The sequence below is a fragment of the Ictalurus punctatus genome, chromosome 18 (genome assembly GCF_001660625.3).
Source record: "Ictalurus punctatus breed USDA103 chromosome 18, Coco_2.0, whole genome shotgun sequence".
NCBI classification, from domain to species: Eukaryota; Metazoa; Chordata; class Actinopteri; order Siluriformes; family Ictaluridae; genus Ictalurus; species Ictalurus punctatus.
Genome location: NC_030433.2, coordinates 21,868,899 through 21,889,649, shown reverse-complemented (window position 1 = coordinate 21,889,649; position 20,751 = coordinate 21,868,899). Strand labels below are relative to the sequence as shown.

The following is a 20,751-nucleotide window of genomic DNA, read 5'->3' as shown; positions in this document are numbered from 1 at the left end:
GTGTGCTGGGGGGGCGGGGTTTGTCCATTGACTCATGGAGAGCCTGTGGGAAGTTTTCGAACTGGAGTTGTTTTCTTTGTTCAAACGGACAGGAGTGTGTGCTTTTATAGGTGGCCGAGAAAGGTTCTTGTAACTAACAGGGCAAAGGAAAGAAACCCCATCCAAAACATAATCAGGAGGTACGAAGCAGACCGTTGTTCACGATCCCCTTTTGGCAAGCTACCGTGTAAAAATCCGAGATGCGTTGGAAGACGGATCGGAGTAGCATCCCGATAAGTCTAGAGCTGCTTGAGTTCACACCGAGAGTTTGCAACCCGAACCTTTCGGTGCAGAAGATAAAGAGGTATGAATCCTCCTCTGAACGGAAGACTGCCGTGAAGTTCGTGTGTTAATTAACCCAGTACCTAAGTGGCCCAGACAGGCATCTACAGACAGGTGGTACCATTATAAAGCAACAGCTAATTATAAAGACATACCTCACAAGCTCACCACTGCCCAGCCAAGCACACTTGAAAGCCTTCCTCTACTCCGGAGAGATTCGGATTCAACGCGACTGAGCCACGAATCACATTGCACGACTGCTAATCTCTGCTGAGAGTTGGATAACACAATCCACAGCCCCAGTTATGTACAATAAACAAGGTGGCGCCTGCTGTAAGGACTCAAAACAACCGTCTCTGATCGAAGAAATAACAAAAACGGTAGTAGTGGAATTAGACCCAGGTGCTGGAACGAACTTCCCTTCGCCTGGCTGCCTGAACAGTCACTGGCTATCGTCAAACGGAGACTGCAAACCTACCTCACTTAAGGCAGGCAATTAAACGAGCACTAATTTATATAATGAACCATGATGACCTTTCTTTGACTTTCACGCTATCCGCTGTTCCCCAGATGAGCACGGGTTCCCTTCTGAGTCCGGTTCCTCTCAAGGTTCCTCCCTCAAATCATCTTAGAGAGTTTTTCCTCGCCGCCGTCTCCACCGTCTCGCTCAATAGGGATAAACTCACACGCTTAAGATCATCCTGTGTTTATATGTTTCTGTAAAGCTTCTTTGAGACGACGTCCGTCGTTAAACGCGCCACGCAAATCGAATCGAGTTGAATTTGATATGTTTAAAAGTCCCGTCTTGTATGTTTTATACTGTACAAACTTCTCCCTACCAGGGTCTTAGCTCGATGGTATTCTTAGACCCTGACCTATTTTTCCTTGCGAGGATATGTTTCTGATGGAGACTACAACGCACTTGTCCTGGATAAGGTAAGGGTGTCTGCTAAATGCTGTAAATGTAAAAGATGTAGACTTGTAATACACTTTATTTTTTAAGTACGTAGTTCAGGGAAATAACTCCGTTACTCCGCCGGCTCTCTCGGACAGCGCCGGCGGCGTGAGCTCGGCCGTCCGTTAAATCGGACAAGCTATGCGTTTTTATTCGGACCCCGCTATTAATAATGGAGCGATGCATGACTGCCACCTCACCTCCTTTTGTTTCCCACCTTCTCGCACACCGAGACAGATGCTTTTAGAACCCCTGAGTGCAGCTCAGAGTGCTGACGCAGGTGCTGCACAACGTAACACACGACAACAGGCTTCATATTCGGTATACAGTGGCCTTGAAAGCCAAAGACGCAACAGCACTTGAGAAAACGCGACAACAAAGGCAGAAACCCGACGGCAAATCGAAAAGCACATAAACGTTAACTGGAAACAGACAGGGTAGATGCCTCACTGCTTGTTTCTGGCTACAGCACGTGTCCGTCCGTGAGACCGCAGATATCAGAGCGCTGGAGGATGTTTACAGTGAGGGGAAATATGAACCTAATTAAATCTACTGATGCTTTTATTCATGCTTCTTTTTTTTTTTTTTTTCTTTTCTTTTTTTTTATCAAGGGCGTTCATATGGTGTTATTCTAAACACGCTGTCGAATTTTGCACAACGTTCATACGAGTACGCAAACATTTCAAGCTGAATAACGACAGCCCGGGTTGTTCGGACGAAGAAGAAAATGTCTCCTCGCTATAATAACGTAAATAACTTTGCAGTGAATCATTCTTGCTAGATAACAGACCGAAAAGTTAAGGCGTCAAGGCGTTTTCCAGTAGCGGACCGTCCTGTATTCATATTCATATCCATATCCACAGAACCCAGTAATACCGCCGTAACTAATACGTCTATTTATAAGGTTCTGGATTTACAGTCGACATTTATGAGTGGTATAAGTCTACTATCGCTCGTACTGAGCCGGTATGCCTATGACTTACGTATGAGGTGGTGCACCTGGCATTTTTTTTTATTTATTTATTTTTTTTTTTAGTTTTAAACACTTTTTTTTTTTTGCAAAGAATTCACAAGAAGCTAAGGTCCAGCACTGTAACGGGCAAATCTGAAAACAGCCAAACATTCAGACTGTCAATCATCGCTCCACACGGCTCTCCAGGGGATTTCCTCCACAGCATCGGCTTGGCTTGAAAAAAGAAAAACAAAGAGAGGCAGAAGGAAAGCAAAGAGAATTTCAGGTCTACATCAGACTGTTCTTGCTTGAGGCACTAGTTCTAAAGCATCTCTCTCTCGCTCTGTCTCTCTCTTAGACACACACACAAATGCAAAATCACCTCCATGTGACCTTCCTTACTAAGTCCCTAATACGCAACTGCAGGAATCTATACGTAAACCCGAAACCCGAAAGCGTAACGACCCGAGGACGAGGATAAAAGTAATGCCACTCATCTATTTATTTCCAGCAGAGTTGTTTGGTTCTCATCTGCTTGCATGGGCGAGAGTCTCCGGACCTCTATTATGCAGCGTCTCTCTCTCTCTCTCTGGTGACAGTGCAGAGATCATTCAGAGCCCAGAGACTCTACAGAACGGCTGAAGCACCGATCCCAGAGCTCAGTGTGAGCTCTAAAACCGAAAATTTCAAACTTCTTTTTTTTTTTTTTTTAAATCTCCAAAAGCCTTTGTTCTCTCATTTCGGTTTGTTTCTAGCATTACAGGAAAGGCAGACAGAAAATCGCGTACGGATATCAAAACGTAATTGCGTTGTGACGCTCTGTCCGGATGTCAGTAGATCCAACAAAATTCAGCACCACGAACGTGGCTTGCTGAGGGAAAAGCACTGTGACTGTACAGTGGGTATACGGAGAGCTGAGAAATTACAAAAATACAAAAAAGCAAGGTATGTTTGCTACTTACTGTCCTAATGAAATTACTCACACACAAGCTCACACACACACACACACACTCTGCCTTCCAGGGGCAAATTATAAGCATTCATTACATGGGGAGGGGTCGTAGGCCTGGCTGACTCTGTCTATTGACAGAGAGGACATGGTCGAATTTCCCAGCCAACAGAGTCGGTTTTCTTTTTAACGACATTGCTAATGAAAACGGGCTCGGGCAGGGGCAGGGTGGTGATTTTGGGAAGGGGGGGTACACACACAGTGGCCCATTCATGGTTAGGCAGACTCGGAGGTCAGGTAGCAGAGGGGTTGCTGTGCCAGCGAGAAGCTAATGGCCCTTAGAGTGAGTGCAGCTCTGTGAGGAACCGGGGGAAGCCGTCCCAAACCACATCTCTATCATCTGGCAAGAACCTTCTTCACTAAAACATCACTGGAAAAGTCTTGGGTAGCTAAAGTGGGAGCTGTAGGCAAGGGGAAACAGCGTGGCAGTGCTGTGTGTCTCAAGAGCTTGGACTTGATTCAGTGAGTACATCCCAAATATTAATACTGATACATCTATTTTAAACAGTTAGATAAACTGGTCCTTGTGCACACTGAAGATGGTGTCATTACCATCTACTCGCCCTAGACGACGTCCTTAAAAATGAATCGATGGTAATAAATGGTTCTTTAGAGTCACGTCATAGAAGAAACAATTGCTGGTTTCCTGAAGAGCAATTGGATTGATTTGATTGATTGGTCATCTTTTTTTTTTTTTTGGTGGCATAGAGAAGAAGAACGTTCCACTATCAATGCTACCATTATCTGTTTGGTGTCGCAACAACAACAACAACAACAACAAACAGATAAAGAACTGTCCTTTAAGGAAGAAAAAATGGTTCCTGTATGTATGGCATCGTGCTAAAGAACCTTTTCTGGTGCCGTTATTTTGCCGTCGATTATTTGTCTCAACAGCCAAAATAAATGCTTTATGAAGTAGTATTTTGCACCGTTTTTACTTTTCCTAGTGTATCCATAATGCAATGAACATGCTACCGAGCACCCAAACATCCTGGGTGCGACATTAGACAGATGGATAAGAAGGTAGTCCATAAGTACTCCTGCCATTATCTCTTTCAGCGAGAACCATCACACCCTCCCTCCTCCCTCTTTCAAAAAGCTGACTAATGAAACCTGAGGGTTTTGTAATGGAGTCTCAGGAGCACATCTGTGTATGACGTAGCCTGGGGCAAGGTGCTTTCCCCCTTTGCCATTCCTCAATCTTGGGCTTTGTAAACCCTAAAGAGCCTGTGCCCTGAAGAGGATGTGTGTCTGCCACCTCTTTAAACACAGCCTAAGGGCACTGTGTTCTGGGCTGTCTGCTGTGCAGTGCTGGATGCTAATGCTAATGTAAAATCGGTGAGCTTCCCATTCCAAAAAAATAAATAAAAGTAAATAATTTAAGGCCACGTTAATCTGAGCTAACTGACTGAATATAACGCGTCCTTGTCTTCACATTGGACAAATATTACTTACTAATAAAAATGTGAATTCAGTGTTTGGCAATCCGCTAAAATGGTATGCTACACCGGTTAGCGACATGTCTGTTTATAGCGCGTTAAGCTTGGTGAGTTCTTCGAGGGGCGTATTTCTTCTTTTTTTTTTTTTTTTTAAACCAAATTAGCATCCAGTGTAAACGTTGGCTTTTTAATGGTAAAAAAAAAGGTACAGCTAGGGATCCTAAATGAGCTAAATGAATAAAACATCCTCATTCCTCCTGTATCGCTCTCTCTCTACCTATTGCACACTTTACCCCACCCCACCCCTCTCTCGCTCCTTCCCCCTCTTTCTCTCTGACACAAAGTCAATGTCATGAATAATTCACTGGCCATGCTCTGTCTTTTAGAGCCACGGGTGACCTTTCCCCGCAGGAAGTAGATTCAAAACACAACAATGGGCTCCAGTGCAGGGGGATCCTGACTAACGGGACACTAAAAATACAACCGGGGATACAGAAATCTCCAGGATCCCATATATTATGCGTTTATGAATTATTCAGTTATGGAGACCAAAATGCAAAGTGAATAAACATAGTCCACATGCTAGACGATCCGTCGAGTTAGAGGCCACGGCCCTAATCAGTGCTAATGCTGAACTAAGCAAACTAACCTCGGTCACGCTGCACAGTCACTAGCTATTGTTCTTAGCCTGTACAATATCCTCATATAAACAATGCAGGATTATAATATTGCACTCACTCAAAAAGCCTCTCTGAGCAAAGGGAAAATAGCAAAACAAAAATAAGGTTTTTGGGGGGTTTTTTTGAGCTAATTATCTAATTATGCTCTAAAACCAAAAGGCACCGATGAGCTACGATGAATATTTCATTGAATAGAATGTGTTGCTATCCCTAATAAAGCTAGCTTATCTTGTATTTCAGATCAATTCAGTGAAGGGTGACGTTCCATCCTGCACCCCGTGTAAATTTTCAGTTCTTGTTTCTCTAGTTAACAACGCTACCCTGAACTGGCGTTAGTACAGTCACCTCCGATGAAACGACGGACTTTTCCTTCGACGATCCTCGGCCACTACAGTTTGCAAATAAGGAATATAAGTGTTATTGTTTTATTTATTTCTTTTTTAGTAGTAGAAGTATCGCGAGCTGAAAACAAGGAAACTCTTTAAAGCGGCAATGTTTTTGTCTTCCTATGCACCTGTGAAAGAGTACAGCACAAATCAGGAAGTAACATACTTAAGGAGGGGTCCTTCCTGTCTGCCATTCTAGGCCTGGGTCGAACATTTCACTCAGCAGGAAACGCCGATCGTCACGGCGACGCAATTATGTTAACACAATGATTTAAAAGTTACAACCAGTCAAAAGATTTAGCAGCAATAATAGACAAGTTAACGGATATACACTACAAAGAGATCATTACAAACGTGTGTGCGTGTGTGTGTGTGTGTGTGTGTGTGTGTGTGTGTGTGTTCGGATTTGTGTGTCTCTATATAAAATAAGTGTACACGCTCCAGATCTGTGCGTGAGACTGGATTTGGAGAAGATGGAACGATGAATGAACACATGACCTCTCGGCATCTCTCTTTCCTTCTTCGAGTTTCGCTCAGACGTCAATTAGACGACGTGGACAGATGGACAGTAATTATGGTTACATCATGTGTGTACAAGCCATCTTTGACTGCTGTGTCACAAATTAATTACAGAAATCTAAAGTAGTCATAACATAATTTCATAGAGAGACGTGAACCCAGCCGACCCATAGTGTGAGATACTTCTGCTGACCTAATGCTGCTGTAAGTCCATGAAGGGTGATTGACATTTCACGAGTCCTTGATTGACAGGCTTCAGCACACACACACACACACACACACACACACACACACACACCCACACACACACACTAAGAGTGTCAGCCCTATGATTGGTCTTATCTCCAGCAAGGGGGTAAAGGGTGCTTCCTTCCTCCCCACAGGCTGCTCCCCCTGTACTGACAGGACACACACCAGCAGTTCCACTGCCTGTAGCAACACAAGCACCCACCCACCCACACACACACGCACACACACGCACGCATACGCATACGCACCAGACTTCAGAGTTGTGTGCCAGATAGCCCTCAGGGCCAATTCCATCTTGGAGGAGGAGCAAAATGTGACCCCAACAGAGAGAGAGAGAGAGAGAGAGAGAGAGAGAGAGATACACCGAGAGGCAGACAGAGTGATTGATAGAGTGGCGAAGAAATGCACAAAGGCACACCAAAAGAATGAAACTGAACCTGAGCAGTAGGGTGAAAAAACAGACCGCGAGATTGAGTGACAGCGAGGTAAGCAAGAGTGAGAGTGAGAGATTGAGACAGAGAGAGATTGAGAGAGAGCGAGAGAGACTCCCTCCCACACACAGCAATGCGTCTCACTCTTTTGTGGTCAACCAGGCGCATGATAGGATTGCGGCCTGGGTGAACTGCATATTGTTAACCTTATATTAACTGGAGAGGTAGAGGTCGATGGCACGTTATTAACTGCTTTGCATGTTGGGATTAAGTGGGCCACACGCAGCCGCTCACAAAAGAGTGGCACTGTGAAAGCCCAAGGTTACTCTGCATGCGCTACAGTACTGTGGCAATGTGCCAGAGATGTCTTTCACCTCCCTCCCTCCCTCCATTCCACCGTCTCTCTGTCTTCATTTCTGTCAATCTTTCTTACACCATTCTTCACTTCCTTCTGACTTACCCATGCTTCTCCCTCAATGTTTCCCTGTTTCTGTTTCTCTCTTTGTGCCTCTGCTCTCTGTAATTGGCTCACAATAAACCCGCCAAGCTGTCCAGGATCACGTTAACAATGGCTGGATTAGCTTAATATGAAACAACGCGGAGTGGCCATGTGTTAGGCAATGGATACCGCTAATATACCGATTCGTGTCTTTCGGATCATTTCAGAGGTGAGATAAAAAAAAAAAAAAAAACGTAAAAAACGTGCATAAACTATATTGTGCTTTGATGGTTGTGTTTTCTTTGCAAATGGGATTTGAATCATTCATGTCTAGAAAAAAATGGATAAATGCCAAACAGAGTACATCCTTTAAACATGCCGGGTTATATCTTAATTGAAAATACCGGGTAGAGACTTCTGGGTGATTTCGCTGGGTTGCTTTATAGCGCTCTACTTCGATACCCGGACTCTGGGTCGGTGATGTGGACCGACTTCTGCGGTTATCATGTTTTACCCGGCACTCAGGTTTCTTCACTCAATTTCCCACACCAATGATAATGATAATGAGTCTTTATGGATCAGATATGTGAAATTCTTTTCTTCGCATACCCCAGCATGTCAGGAAGTTGGGGTCAGAGCGCAGGGTCAGCCATGATACAGCGCCCCCTGGAGCAGAGAGAGTTAAGAGCCTTGCTCAAGGACCCAACCGTGGCAGCTTGGCAGTGCTGGGGCTTGGACCCCCGACCTTCCGATCAGTAACCCAGAGCCTCAACCGCCAAGCCAGCAAAATTAATTCGCAATGGCTGGGGACAAAGGGATGAACACGCACCATAAATAAATGTCGCATGTTTAAGTTGAGTGCTTTTTTTAAAAATATAATAATAATAAAAAATCCCCGAGTTGGTCTTACCGATTCAAACCCACAAGCAAACTCTCCCTTATCATATGACATCTACCGGCCAGGGAAAGGGGCGCAAACATGTCCTTTCTGTTGGTTATTGTACAAGTCCAGATGTTGTGCGATTTGAGATGTGAGGGAGCAACAGGAATCCCACGGCATCCACGGGAACCCGTCGCACCCTTTGGGTCCCAGCATGGGCTGCCCACATCCGAAGAGTCGAAGAAAATCCTACAGAAGATAGATAGTGCTTCCAGCTCCGAAACACGGCCCAAACAAAAGCCCTCTCGGAATCTCTGGCTCAGTGGCGCGTTCATTGTGAGGTTTGTTTGTCGAAACTCCGTGGGCTATGTTTATTCGCTTTGTGGCAGGCAAAGCACAAGGAGGACAATCGGTGCTCGTTTTATGCGAAGTTTGCGCAGAGTGGCTAATCTGAAATTCGCTAGGACACATTATTACTTCTTAAACATTAAAGTCAGTCAGACACATCCAGCAAAGCATTAAAGCTGGCTGTTAACTCACCTCAGCTCCATTTTCCACTGGTATATAATAAGAGGGCAGCAGGATGTGCATTTCCATGTCCGCATTTAATGACGATCTGATAGTTCTTCGTGTATCATAACACATGTAACTGCTCAGGTAGATTTTATATCATTCTGACACCTACCCTAGAGCTGAGGTTCATTTAGATTAAGGATTCACACCCGTTGCGCTGTAAGTGTCACCACAACTGGCCTTTCTGTTAGTTATTGATTTGTTATAGGATATGGCACTCAAGAAACACGTCCAAAACACGTCACGTCTAGAGTTAAATTATAAACGTGCCTGTTGTCAAAGCACCTGTGACATATATATATATATTTTTTTTTTTTTTTTTTTTTTTTTTTTTTTACAGTGATGAACACAAATGCGATTTAAAACTATCCGACTGACTCGGGGTAACCTATTTACAGTCATCACTCAAGCACACACACACAGACACTTTCTCACACCCATTCCAGACCAAAAGATCTCAGGTCTCAGGAATAACAAGCACCCTGTAAACCGACACGTCTGAAAGTAGCCGCTAAGAACAAAGTGACAAAACGGAGGCGCCGTTGACCTATTTCCTTTTAAAACCTCGACAAGATCGTGCGCAAAAAATCCGAACGCCGAGATTTTTTTATACACCTGTCAACACACAAAGCTGTACCGACGGTCCAAGACGTCGACGCAAATATCCGTGCGTTCTTTTACGTTTATGCTCTGTTCACATGGTCCAGGGTGACTTTCATAGCAGCCACTCACTCGACGGATGGAGTCTCAAGCCGCACACGAACAGAAATATAGACACGCCGACACACACACGCAACCTTCGGAACCTTCTTCTGAACCTGCTAGTTTCTAACTTCTGTGTCGGATAAAGAAATGCCCAACAGCAACAAAGTTTGTCTAAAATATAAGCAAGCATGTACGTATTGACTGTATCGTGCTGATTCGAAACGTACTTTTCTACCTGCCTCAAGCGCTACATCCCTTCGACAGCTTTAGTAGGGATTCTTAGACGCTGCTTGTTACTAATTATCGCTGGAGCAGTGTCTTAAGATTTCATTCAAATGTAGTTGTTTTGTGCAAATTCGCATATATGAGACCTCATTAACACTGAGCGCATACCGAGACAACCGAGACAAAAACACGCAGAATTAAATAGGACTAAATCATGGAAAGAAAATATAATATAATATAATGGGAAAAGATGCGATGTCACCTGAATATTCCATTTTTATTTTTTTTATTTTTTTTGTAAAGTGAGAAAACTGGGCTTAAATCAGTTCGCGGGTGCTGTTAGCGTCTGGAACGACGTTTAATTGCCATTTCGTTTTCAAATTGAACGTCGAAGGTGCCCTTCCAAACGAATCCCTGAGGACATTTTCCCATCGTTCATCAGGTACGGATCTTCCTAACAGATCTTTCTGCAACACTGAGTGAAAATGGCTCTCTAGAATAGCACGGAGAGCTGTGACCCATAAGAGTAAATGCCCCCCAGAGCCTGGATAATAGCTTCCACATTGCTTAAGATCACTCTGGAATACCCACCTCAACAGAACCCAGGGTACATTTGTGTACAAATGCTAACAAACACAACACAAATGCCAATAAAGAGACCATGTTAGAGGTTGTAGCTAATTACTCAGCGGTACTGCTATAACGAGATAATTATATACGCAACCGTTAGCGCTACGATTGTATAATAAGAATGATGGAGATAAAGGATGGAGGGGCTTTGGAGAGATAGATGCAGAGCAAAAGAGAGTAAAGTTGCATTCATGTACATTGGGGAAAGAAAGCAGAATTGAGAGAGAGAGAGAGAGAGAGAGAGAGAGAGAGAGAGAGAGAGAGAGAGATTGAGGGAGACTGATGAAGCCTGAGGCCCTTTGGTCGCTATTGTTTCAGAGGCTATTATCCATGTGGATTTTATTAAGAAGCGCGAAAGGAATATGAGTACAGCCTTTCCCAGTTTCTAGATGTGGGAGCATGATCTAAGTACAGACCAATTACCAATTTGAAGTACACCCCTTTGTGGATCAAGACCTTGTTGTGGTAAACAGGCTTGTGTTCTTTGGTGAACCTCAGGACTCATGTCATAAGCAGCTTAATGCTCTCATTAGGTCCACACTTGGTGAAAAGATCTGAGTGGAGAGGTCAGACAAAGAGCAATTCCAATGAAAGGTACGAAAAAGATCCTGCCTAGATTAGGGTTACCGAGACCCACCCTGGACTGACGCCTTGGGGTGGTGTCCGAAAGCAAGCGTTTGCTGCCCAGGCCACCCACATAACCCGGTTTTGGCCAGTCATGAAATGGTGAAGGTGTGGGATCACAACCTGTAAGATGAAGGTGAAATCATCTTGGGAGAAATGGCGTCCTGGGTCTGAACCCGAGAAGTAAAATATTATTAGACGTTTGTGCAAGCCAGGGATTGTCAATAACAAAAATTTTGCTCAAACATAAAGTTGCTCATCTCTAGTGTATCGCTACCCAAGCTCCTTGAGCCACAAGTCAGTCATCAATGTTATGATTGTATCATCAGACTCGAAGCCATACCTTTTGGACAACTGGGTAAAGAGGGGCAGAGCTCTTAATTGATGACCTCCAGAAAGGAACTCCCCCTTGCACCGAGTGAGGTCGGAGACATCGAGACCAGGTTCAAGTCCTCAATTTTAGAAGCAGCTACATGAAGCCGTGGGCCGAAGCCTGTCGGTGCATGTCATGGCAGACGCACTGACGGATACCAGTGCTGAGCAAGGCTGTGTGTAATCTTAGCAGTAAGAAGACGTTGAAGCGGCCGGGATGAAGATCACCGCCTTTGACTATAACAGAGGCCATGGTTCTCTATTAGAGAGATAGGAATCTTTGAAACTTGGTGGGGGAGTTTAAGCAGGGCCGCCGGAGCAACAAGAGCGAACTGGGATTCGACCCGGTACTTTTCTGGTGACCCAGAACTCCGGGCAATAGACAGTTCTGACTCGAAAAACCGATAAAAACATACGCCGCTCCAATCAGCGATAAAGGGTTAACAACGCTTTGGCACTCGCTGGTGTTGAATAATCACGTGTTGAATAAGTATCACTAACGTTTCAAAATTTAACATGACATATGCAAGTATTCTTTATTCTGAATCGATTAAAGGGTTGGCATTCTTCGAATAAACTAAGAAAGGTTTAGCGAAACAGACAGTTACTACAGTGACAAACAGCCTACACTGAAAAAATTCATTCATGGCTCTTACTTCATTTACCTGAAGAACGTTTTTACACACAATTTAATTTGGTTCGTTCAAAATAAATCAGTTTAGTCGGTTAAGGTCAAAAGAATTTGCTCTAGTATGTCTAATTAACTTCATGACGTTTGTCAAGCTAAATTTTCCTATGTTGGTCCAGCTTAAATGTTTTCAATTCATTTAATGAGGTGTAATTCATTTTCTTATGCTTAAACAAGCAGTTTCGTTCATCATTGTACACAATGTACAGTATATAATGGAGAAGAAAAGACTGGGGTCAGTACTGACATTAGTATCGATCACTGAGTGCTCACAGCCTAAGCACAAGCGCCGCTCTTCAGCACAACGATAACCACAAAATTCAAAACTCTTACGGAAACCCCTTCAAATGTCCGACATAACTGAACATTAAACACTAACACGTCTTTCCCTTTACTGAAAAACATATAAAATAACACTTAATCCCTCAATTTACTCTCCTTACTGATGCCACCCCTGAGCTTAAGTACTTTGGGAACTTATTCATGAATAATGGGAAAAGAACGTGTGAGATTGATAGAAAGATCACGTCAGTGGCGACTGCGGTGTACTCGCTATAACGAGGCTGCACTGGTGAAACAGAGCTCGGTTTTCAGACGAATATCTCTAGTGTGTAAGTCAAACTTACACACTGGCTATGGTTGGGGGGTAGAGGTGGTAGAAATGAGGTCCCTCTGCAGGGTTTCTGGTCTTACTCTCTGTGATACAGTTATGAGATCGCCGATCCGATCCAGGAGTCTAGGAGTAGAGCTGCTGCTCCTCAAATAATATGTCTGAGGTGGGTTTTAAAGTCAATGTCTGACATTTAAAAAAAAAAAAAAAAAAACACGCATGTTCTTGAATCCATTTCCTCAAAAGCATGAAAGAAATAGTTAACATTGGTCCTTTGAGAAAGCCAATCAGATGGGACAAAATGGGATCAAAGGTAAAAAAAATAATTGTGGCTTGAAATCAGAAAGCTCATAGTGTTAGTGAACCAGGAGGTAAAGTCCAATATACAGCAACTTGGTCGCAACATTTTTGGTTTAGCACAGCAAAACAACATCGCCCAACAAAGAAATTCACCGCATTAAAGTCAACGAATAAAGACAAAGCTAGATCTGTATTGGTCCATGTCTATGTAAAGACTAATCGAAGAGTTACAATCGAAGAGCTGTCGTTAACACTCGGGTTTCACGTGGAATGCACATACGCTCACATGAGCGCCTGTCACAGTGAGAAAACAAGAAGGAAGCTCTCCTACCTGTCAATGATCACAGGGTCAGAAGGCGTCTCGTTTCGGTTGCCGCAGCTTTTTTTGTCACAACACCGACTGACGTGGAGGAGAAGAGAAAAGAAACATCTTAAGTGAGGCGGCACTTCATATCAGTGGACGGAAAAGCAACAGAAAAGAAAAAAAAAAAAGAAAGAAATTAGTTAGTTAGTTAGTTTAAGCACAGTATGACCATGTTCATTATTTATGGACGTATACTGTACATGCAGAGGATGCTGGGAATGTTTATATAGTTTGTGTTTATCACAATTCTTTGGTCAAATGTCAGATGGAGCTTTGAAGGTGATGAGGGTGCGACTGAGGGGTTAAAGGTGATAATGTAAGAGTGTAAAGGGGTAAGGAGCAGCTTGGAGAAGGGGGGGGGGTAGAACGAGAGAGAAAGACAGAGAGAGAGAAAGAGACCCCGAGGCTCAAATTTCCTCTGCACAGATGGCAGTGGGACTCTCAAAGGGGCTGGGGATGAAACTGTCACATGAAACCTGCAGTATTGTCTGTTTTTCCTAATTCAGTCTCTCTCAAAAAGGCCGAATTTTTAAGGGCCTTTTGTATGGGCTCAATTATATTAGCTTATTAGAAGCTGCACTGAAAATACATTATACAGTAGACATTACGGCATATGTCAGTATGAAATAACTCAACAAATACTATTGTTCCCCTTCTTCTTTTCTCTCCTCTCTCTCTCACACACACACACACAGACACACACTTAAACACTTTATTAGAAGTAGGAATTCTGTTAATTACCACATCTATGTGCTTATTTTGACAAAGTGGTATTATCTATATCCCCTACCATCAGTTCAACCCTAAGATCCCCCATCAGGAAATTGCATCTTTAAACTCCAGGTTTCCTTCCCAATTCAGCTTTGGAAGAAATTAAAGCTAAATTGCCTCGTGTAATTAACAGGAAACAGCAGTTGCCGTAAATACGCAGAAACACGATTGGGCCTCCTCCGGCATATGTTTTACTTCACAGGATGCTTTGATTCATGTTGCTGGCCCTGTGTTATGACAACCTTAATCTTTAAAAAGAACCATTCTGGCCTAGTCCAGCAAAAAAAAAAAAAAAAAAAAACGTCCTTTAGCATGTTCTCACAACTGTTTTGGTCATTCCCGACCCCCCCAACATACCCCCCCCCCCCTTCTGTTTGTTCAAAGGAAAGGAATAAGCACTTCTGTCCCACAGTTGCAAGCTGGCACAGCACCATATGGCTAATGGTGGTCTGTGGCAATTAGCAGTCCTGATTAATAGCGAACAGCCTAATTTTCTGCTTATAATTGAGAGTGCATTTGAAACCACCTCCTCCAAACATTCCCAACACACACACACACACACACACACACACACACACAGGCAAGCTGAGGAGGGAACAACTATTGGTTGGCACACAGATTATCCAACGTCATAGCGGAAGATGTTTGTCTTTGTCGTGATATAGATAGATAGATAGAAAGACACACTCACCATACACTTGAATAAGAACACCTGTACACCTGCACATTTATGCGATTATCTAATCAGCCAATCATGTGGCTGCGGCACAGTGCATAAAATCCTGCAAGTACAGGTAAAGAGCTTCAGTTAATGTTCACATCAAACATCAGAATGGTGAAAAACGTGATCTATCTGCCAGCTTGTGCCCATGATCGCCTCAGATTCTTGTTTTTGGCTGACAGGAGTGGAACCTGATGTGGTCTTCCGGCTGTTGTAGCTCATCCATCTCAAGATTTAATGTGTTGTGCGTTCTGAGATGCTTTTCTTCTCACCGCGGTTGTAAAGAGTGCGTATTTGAGTCACTGTGGACTTCCTGTCAGCTCAGATCAGTCTGGTCATTCTCCGTTGATCTCTCATCAGCGAGGCGTTTCAGCCTGCAGACCTTCTGCTCACTGTATGTTTTTTGGGTTTATTTTTTTTGGACCATTCTGTGTACTCTAGGGACTGTTGTGTGTGAAAATCCCAGTAGATCAGCAGTTTCTGAAATACTCAAAAGAGCCCATCTAGCATCAACGACCATGCCATGGTTAAAGTCATAGAGATCGCAATTCACCACATTCTGGTGTTTGATGTGAAGGTTAACTGAAGCTCTTGTCCTATATATATATATATATATATATATATATATATATATATATATAGTATAATAGGTATATAAACTGCAATCATAATTGTCTATGGACAATCCTGCGTGTGTGTGTGTGTGTGTGTGTGTTTCGTGCCTCAATTACTACTTAAGATGCTGAGTTTGAATCTTTGTTAAGTAAGTTCCTAAGCCAACCAGGCTTGCACTCCATAGTACTGCAGAGGAAGCATATTTGTTAACGAAGCCAAAAGCGTAATGAGTTTCTGCTCGCCCTAATTAATTCAGGATTAGGGTGATGTTCATGAGGTGGAACACTGTTAAAAATTAAAATATTGCTAAAAATAGGTGGACGTCAATCTTCCCAACCTACTTTTATCCTAAAATTCTTCTATCAAAGCCGGCGTCTTACCTGCACATGATTTCATGGGTCAGTAGCACACGACACATCTCGGGGTTCTTGTCCTGACCTTCGTAGATGATCGCCTTGGAAAACAAAAACAAAACAACAAGTGTTTATTCGAGTAACACTGCACATTTTGTTCGCCTGATACTTATCCAAGGAGACGCAGGCCGTTTTTTTCACGCGGATTATTTGCGGGCATAAGGCAGAGAATATTTTTGCCAAATATGGTTTGATACTCGACGTAAGAAGCACCTTAAAACCAGCACTGCGTATTCCGTTAACACCGATTTGGGCTTTTTCCAAGACTCATCTACCGTCCATCATCTCCACAATCGAACGACGTCTTTCCAGTGACCCTTTATTTTTTTTTATTTTTTTTTTCCCAAAACTGCCCTGTGATCTCTTGCTCCGGTTCAGCTCAGAATTCAAGAGCACAGATTCCACTTGAGAAACACACAAGAGACACACTGAGAGGGCTTGACAGCTTGAGCATTTTAAAGCATGTGGTCACGGCTGTGTTTAATAAAATGTCGTGGGAATCCAGCAGTGTCGTGCTAGCGTCTTTGGCCATGTAGTTTCTGAGCAGAGCCTCTGGCTCGGGTTCCATGAATGAGAAAGAAGTGGATCGAGTGGGAAGAAAAAAAATAAAGGGGTTATTACAGAAGCAGGCATGGGTAGGAAGTGTTTTCCTCGTCATTTCTACTTTGCCTCATTCCTGTGTTTTCCTAACCCTGAATCTACAGTTCCAGGTAACTTGTTGCAAAGGGCTTTCCATTATGAGAAACTATGCTTAGTGCATGCTGTGAGAGGTTGAGAGAATAAAGAACACCTGCTGAAGGTGAACAGGTTGATGAGGGACGGGTTTGGGCAAAGGAGTCATTCTGCACTTTATACATACGCCTACTAGAGGATTTCGTCCTTCATTCAGAAGAACTTCCAATTAAGATCTTCCAATGAATGAAAAAATGCAGACTTTGAAAATAATACTTTCTGTAATACATACTTCATTTCATCCTGCATACTTATATATATATATATATATATATATATAGATATATATATATAGATATATAGATATATATAGATAGATAGATATATATGAGAACTACGTTTGGACTGTGGACCATTATTGAGAAATTGCTGGACATTTCTGGGGAAATAAATAAATAAATAAATCGAAATTTCCCTGTCTTTGCGTCACTAGATCTCCACCCTAAGCTCTCAGACCTTAAAAATTCATGACTCATACTAGCCTAGTCTTTCAAAAAAAAAAAAAAAAACACACATATTTTCTGCTTCTATTCTTTCGCTTCCTCTCTTCATTATCTCCCGTTCTCATTTTTTAATATTATTTTTTTAAATTTTTTTTTATCTTATTTTGAAAGCGCCAAGGAAGCTGGGCAAGATGGGATGTGTAATGGCCTGTGCTCTCACTGGAATCCTGCCTACTCTAGCGTGTAATGCAGCAAACAATCGCTGGGGTGTGGTGAGTATGGGTTGGAGGGAGAGGCGTGGAGGCAGGCATGAGGTGGGCATGGGGGCAAGCAGTTGGGATGCCAGACTGGAGCATGGAGGCACCATCTGGCAAGGCATCTCCTCAATTTTCTCCCGAATCTTCACGGCTTTGCTCTCGCCCCTCCCCGGTACAAAATACGTCTCCGTGCCAGGCCGGGGAAGCTGAATATCGGAGGTGGTGCGCCATTCCAACCAATCCCTCGCTCGACAATGCCAAAGACCTCACCTTGCTAGAACTCATGGCTCTCGTTTAGATGCTTACAGACTGGTCACAAATCTGTCCTGTTCCTGTAAAGTTTATAACCTCCATCTAAGTGTAAGCTGATATTCTAGACGCCAACCTTCGACGTTCTCGTCTAGGCGTTTTTTACATCCGTATAACTGATATAACATATCATAACACTATATCTTGCTGAATAATTCATAGCAGCCACTCAGTAATATGGTGTAGTAATAGCTGGGACTTCATGGGGTTAACTGAAGCTGTAAATAACAGAAACACTAGTGCCAGAGCGTTTGGGTCTGTTTGAAACAGGGTTACTGGATGCGAGGATCCTCCTGCTTGTCAGTTGAGATGTTGGCTTACAATGGTAGACAATTGATACATTGTTTGATGTTTAGGTGTACTTTACACCGCACAATGACACTGAAAGTGATATCAGTGCAGCCAATGCTGTCGCTGGCAAGCTCATACAATCTAGTCAATTCAGTTGCTTTTCTTTCACGTCGAGAGAAAAGGGCCAAGGGCTTTTAAAAGTCCACAGAATGCATCACTGTCTCGCTCCTGCTCCACGCTTGTAGTCCACATGAATCCGTCTTATCACAGGTTCTTTAAGGGGGTCAACCTTATTCCTTCTCTTAATCTCGTGACACAATTTCCACACCAGAATAATCATATACCAGTATACTTATAGCTGAAACCGTACTCGTCTTACAAGCAGTTGCCGGAGCACATCCGTCGTGCAATTAATTATACCACGCCATAAATAAATAAATAAAAAATTTTTAAAACGTTGGACGAGAGATGAATTAGCCATACGTGAATTAGGACACGCCAAGCTTGACCTCTTTCTTTCCTTCTTTCTTTCTTTAGCAACTTACAAATAGAATATTCTCAACAAGTGGTCGATTGTTTGGCGGTAACGTCCGTTTGTTATAAGTCGTTATAAGCTGTTCGCAGGCTATGAGTTCTACTTACAGTATGTCTGTCTGTCAATATATTCACAAGACGCGTCGAGAAACAAGCACGAGTAACATTTATAACACGTCTCATCTTGCCAAGTGCACTTTCCTTCTCCGGATCCTTCGACAACTTCGATATAAACAGAACCCTATAAATACGTGGAAACGTGTTTCCTACAAGGTTAGTGTCATCTGTTAGCGTGCCAACACCACATCCTTTTTTCTTTTCTTTCTCTTTTTTTTTTTCAGGCTGCTGTGCGACTTTAAAGAGGTGCCGCAGTTTCCTTCTTTGTTCCCAAACACACACACACACACACACACACACACACAAATACACATATTCCACCACACCCCACATCAAACACACAGATATTCAGCTTCATAAACCAGAAAGTGACAAATGATAGATAGGAGGGTGATGGAGGATAGAAGAGGAACAGCTAGAGGACCAGTTCCAGACAGAGTATGAAAAAACTTATGTAAGAGATAGTTTATGGTTTAAAAAAAAAACAAAAAAAACAAGGGGGATTTCGTAACAGGGTGTACACAAGGTGTAGGAGAAAGTGATAGAAGGTTGTAGTGATATAAGGAATAGAGAAATAGTGAGGAAAGGTAGAGAATGTGGGAAACAAGTTGCGAAAAGTGGAGGGGGGGGGAGTTAAAAAGACAAAGAAGATAGCTGGATGAAGACGGGGAGGAATAATAATGCAGGGATGGAACAGGTCTCCACGTGGAGTCACCCAATCATAGACCTCTTTTCTCTCCGTCCTCTTTCTGTAGCAAATCTGACTTTTATGTATTATTCTGATATTACACCTGGTTCAGCTGTACCCATTCTGATATTTACATGATTTGTATACGGATGACTATGACAACAAAAAAAAGTCGCATACATTTTGTTTTAAAACATGAAAATCCTCCTAACTTTTAATTTAATCATTTAATTTTAAAATAATTTTTTTTTTTTTTTTTATTTATTTTTTTTACAGCAACTGCTGAAGTCCATGCCAGACTCTGTGTGTATTTACAGTTACCATATTTACACATATATAGCTGCTGGATATTACCACAACTGTATAATGTAAGGCAAAATGTCCATAATTAGCTCTGTTGAGCATCGATCCCATAAATGCTGCCGTAAAATGATTTCTTTTGGCGATGACAATATAAACAATGTGCTATGCTTTTGCGGTTATACCAGCGATGAATATACGTAGACAAAGACTCTAGCACTATATATGTCTATAGCCTACTGATATATTGGCTGAGCTTCTTTCCAACCTTGTGTATTTGCCTAACAATACAGCACACCAACACATCAGCTCAAATCTGTGTTCCAGTTTTGAGTAGGCAACACACACACACACAAAAAAAATGACTCAGCTCCAAGTTTCACACAATTATAATAACTAATAATACTCGCTTCAGAACTCCTTAAGGTCTGGTCAACTCTGGTCTTATATGCACGATTTCCTACATCCAGTCCAATAACATTATGCCTGTCCATGTCTTGGTGCTTCGAGTAACCGAGCTAGACTTTTATTAAAAATACCTGGAACTGTAACAGTGGCTGGCACATTGGTGTTAGACAAAACCAAACGTGATGCTTGTTGACTATTTTGACTTGACCTCTTTACATAAAAGTAAAAGATGTACATAAGAATATAAGTTGATTTTCACCTGTACTTCTTTCTAGAGAATGCAAACTTACACTCTTATTACCACCTGACTTCTAGTTCACCTGTTCCATTAGGTCGGGGTTGGGAAATGATGAAGACTAGAGTTAAATATAGACTATATAGACTTCCCCCCCCCTTTTTTAAGTTTATACTGATAAACAGAGAGAACACAAGCGACAAGGCGCACAAAAGTGCCAGTCCTCCCACAAACTGTGGCAAAGCAGTGAGGTAGGAAATAGCAGCTCTTCCCAGCACGCAGGCTCTTCTTCCCACGACGAGCTTTTAATGTGCTTTGATTTCACCCATGACACACACAAAAGAGAGAGAGAGAGAGAGAGAGAGAGAGAGAGAGAGAGAGGAAGGAAGCAGCGCCTGCAGATATGTTAGTGACCTGCTAAGTGCTGAGAGACTGCAGCACAGCCCATCTTGACTCACACTCGATGGCCACTGTACAAATTCCTGCTATAATGAATGACTGGTGCAGCCAAGCACGTGCCAGGGCACCACCTAAATCTGCAGCTAGCACACCCAAACGTGTGCTTG

The 20,751-nt window shown here is 42.8% G+C and overlaps 1 protein-coding gene across 2 annotated transcripts in view; it reads right to left on the bottom strand.

Annotated features, from left to right (window-relative positions):
* The window catches only part of ebf1b (EBF transcription factor 1b), a 108,438-nt gene that overhangs the window by 81,905 nt on the left and 5,782 nt on the right, over window positions 1–20,751 (bottom strand). For both annotated transcript variants that reach the window (XM_017492888.3, XM_017492889.3), the window contains exons 5-6: window positions 15,839–15,912; window positions 13,319–13,387 (exon numbers count right to left, since the gene is read on the bottom strand). In XM_017492888.3, the coding sequence (XP_017348377.1) occupies window positions 13,319–13,387; window positions 15,839–15,912 (143 nt within the window). The remainder of the gene's footprint in view (window positions 1–13,318; window positions 13,388–15,838; window positions 15,913–20,751) is intronic.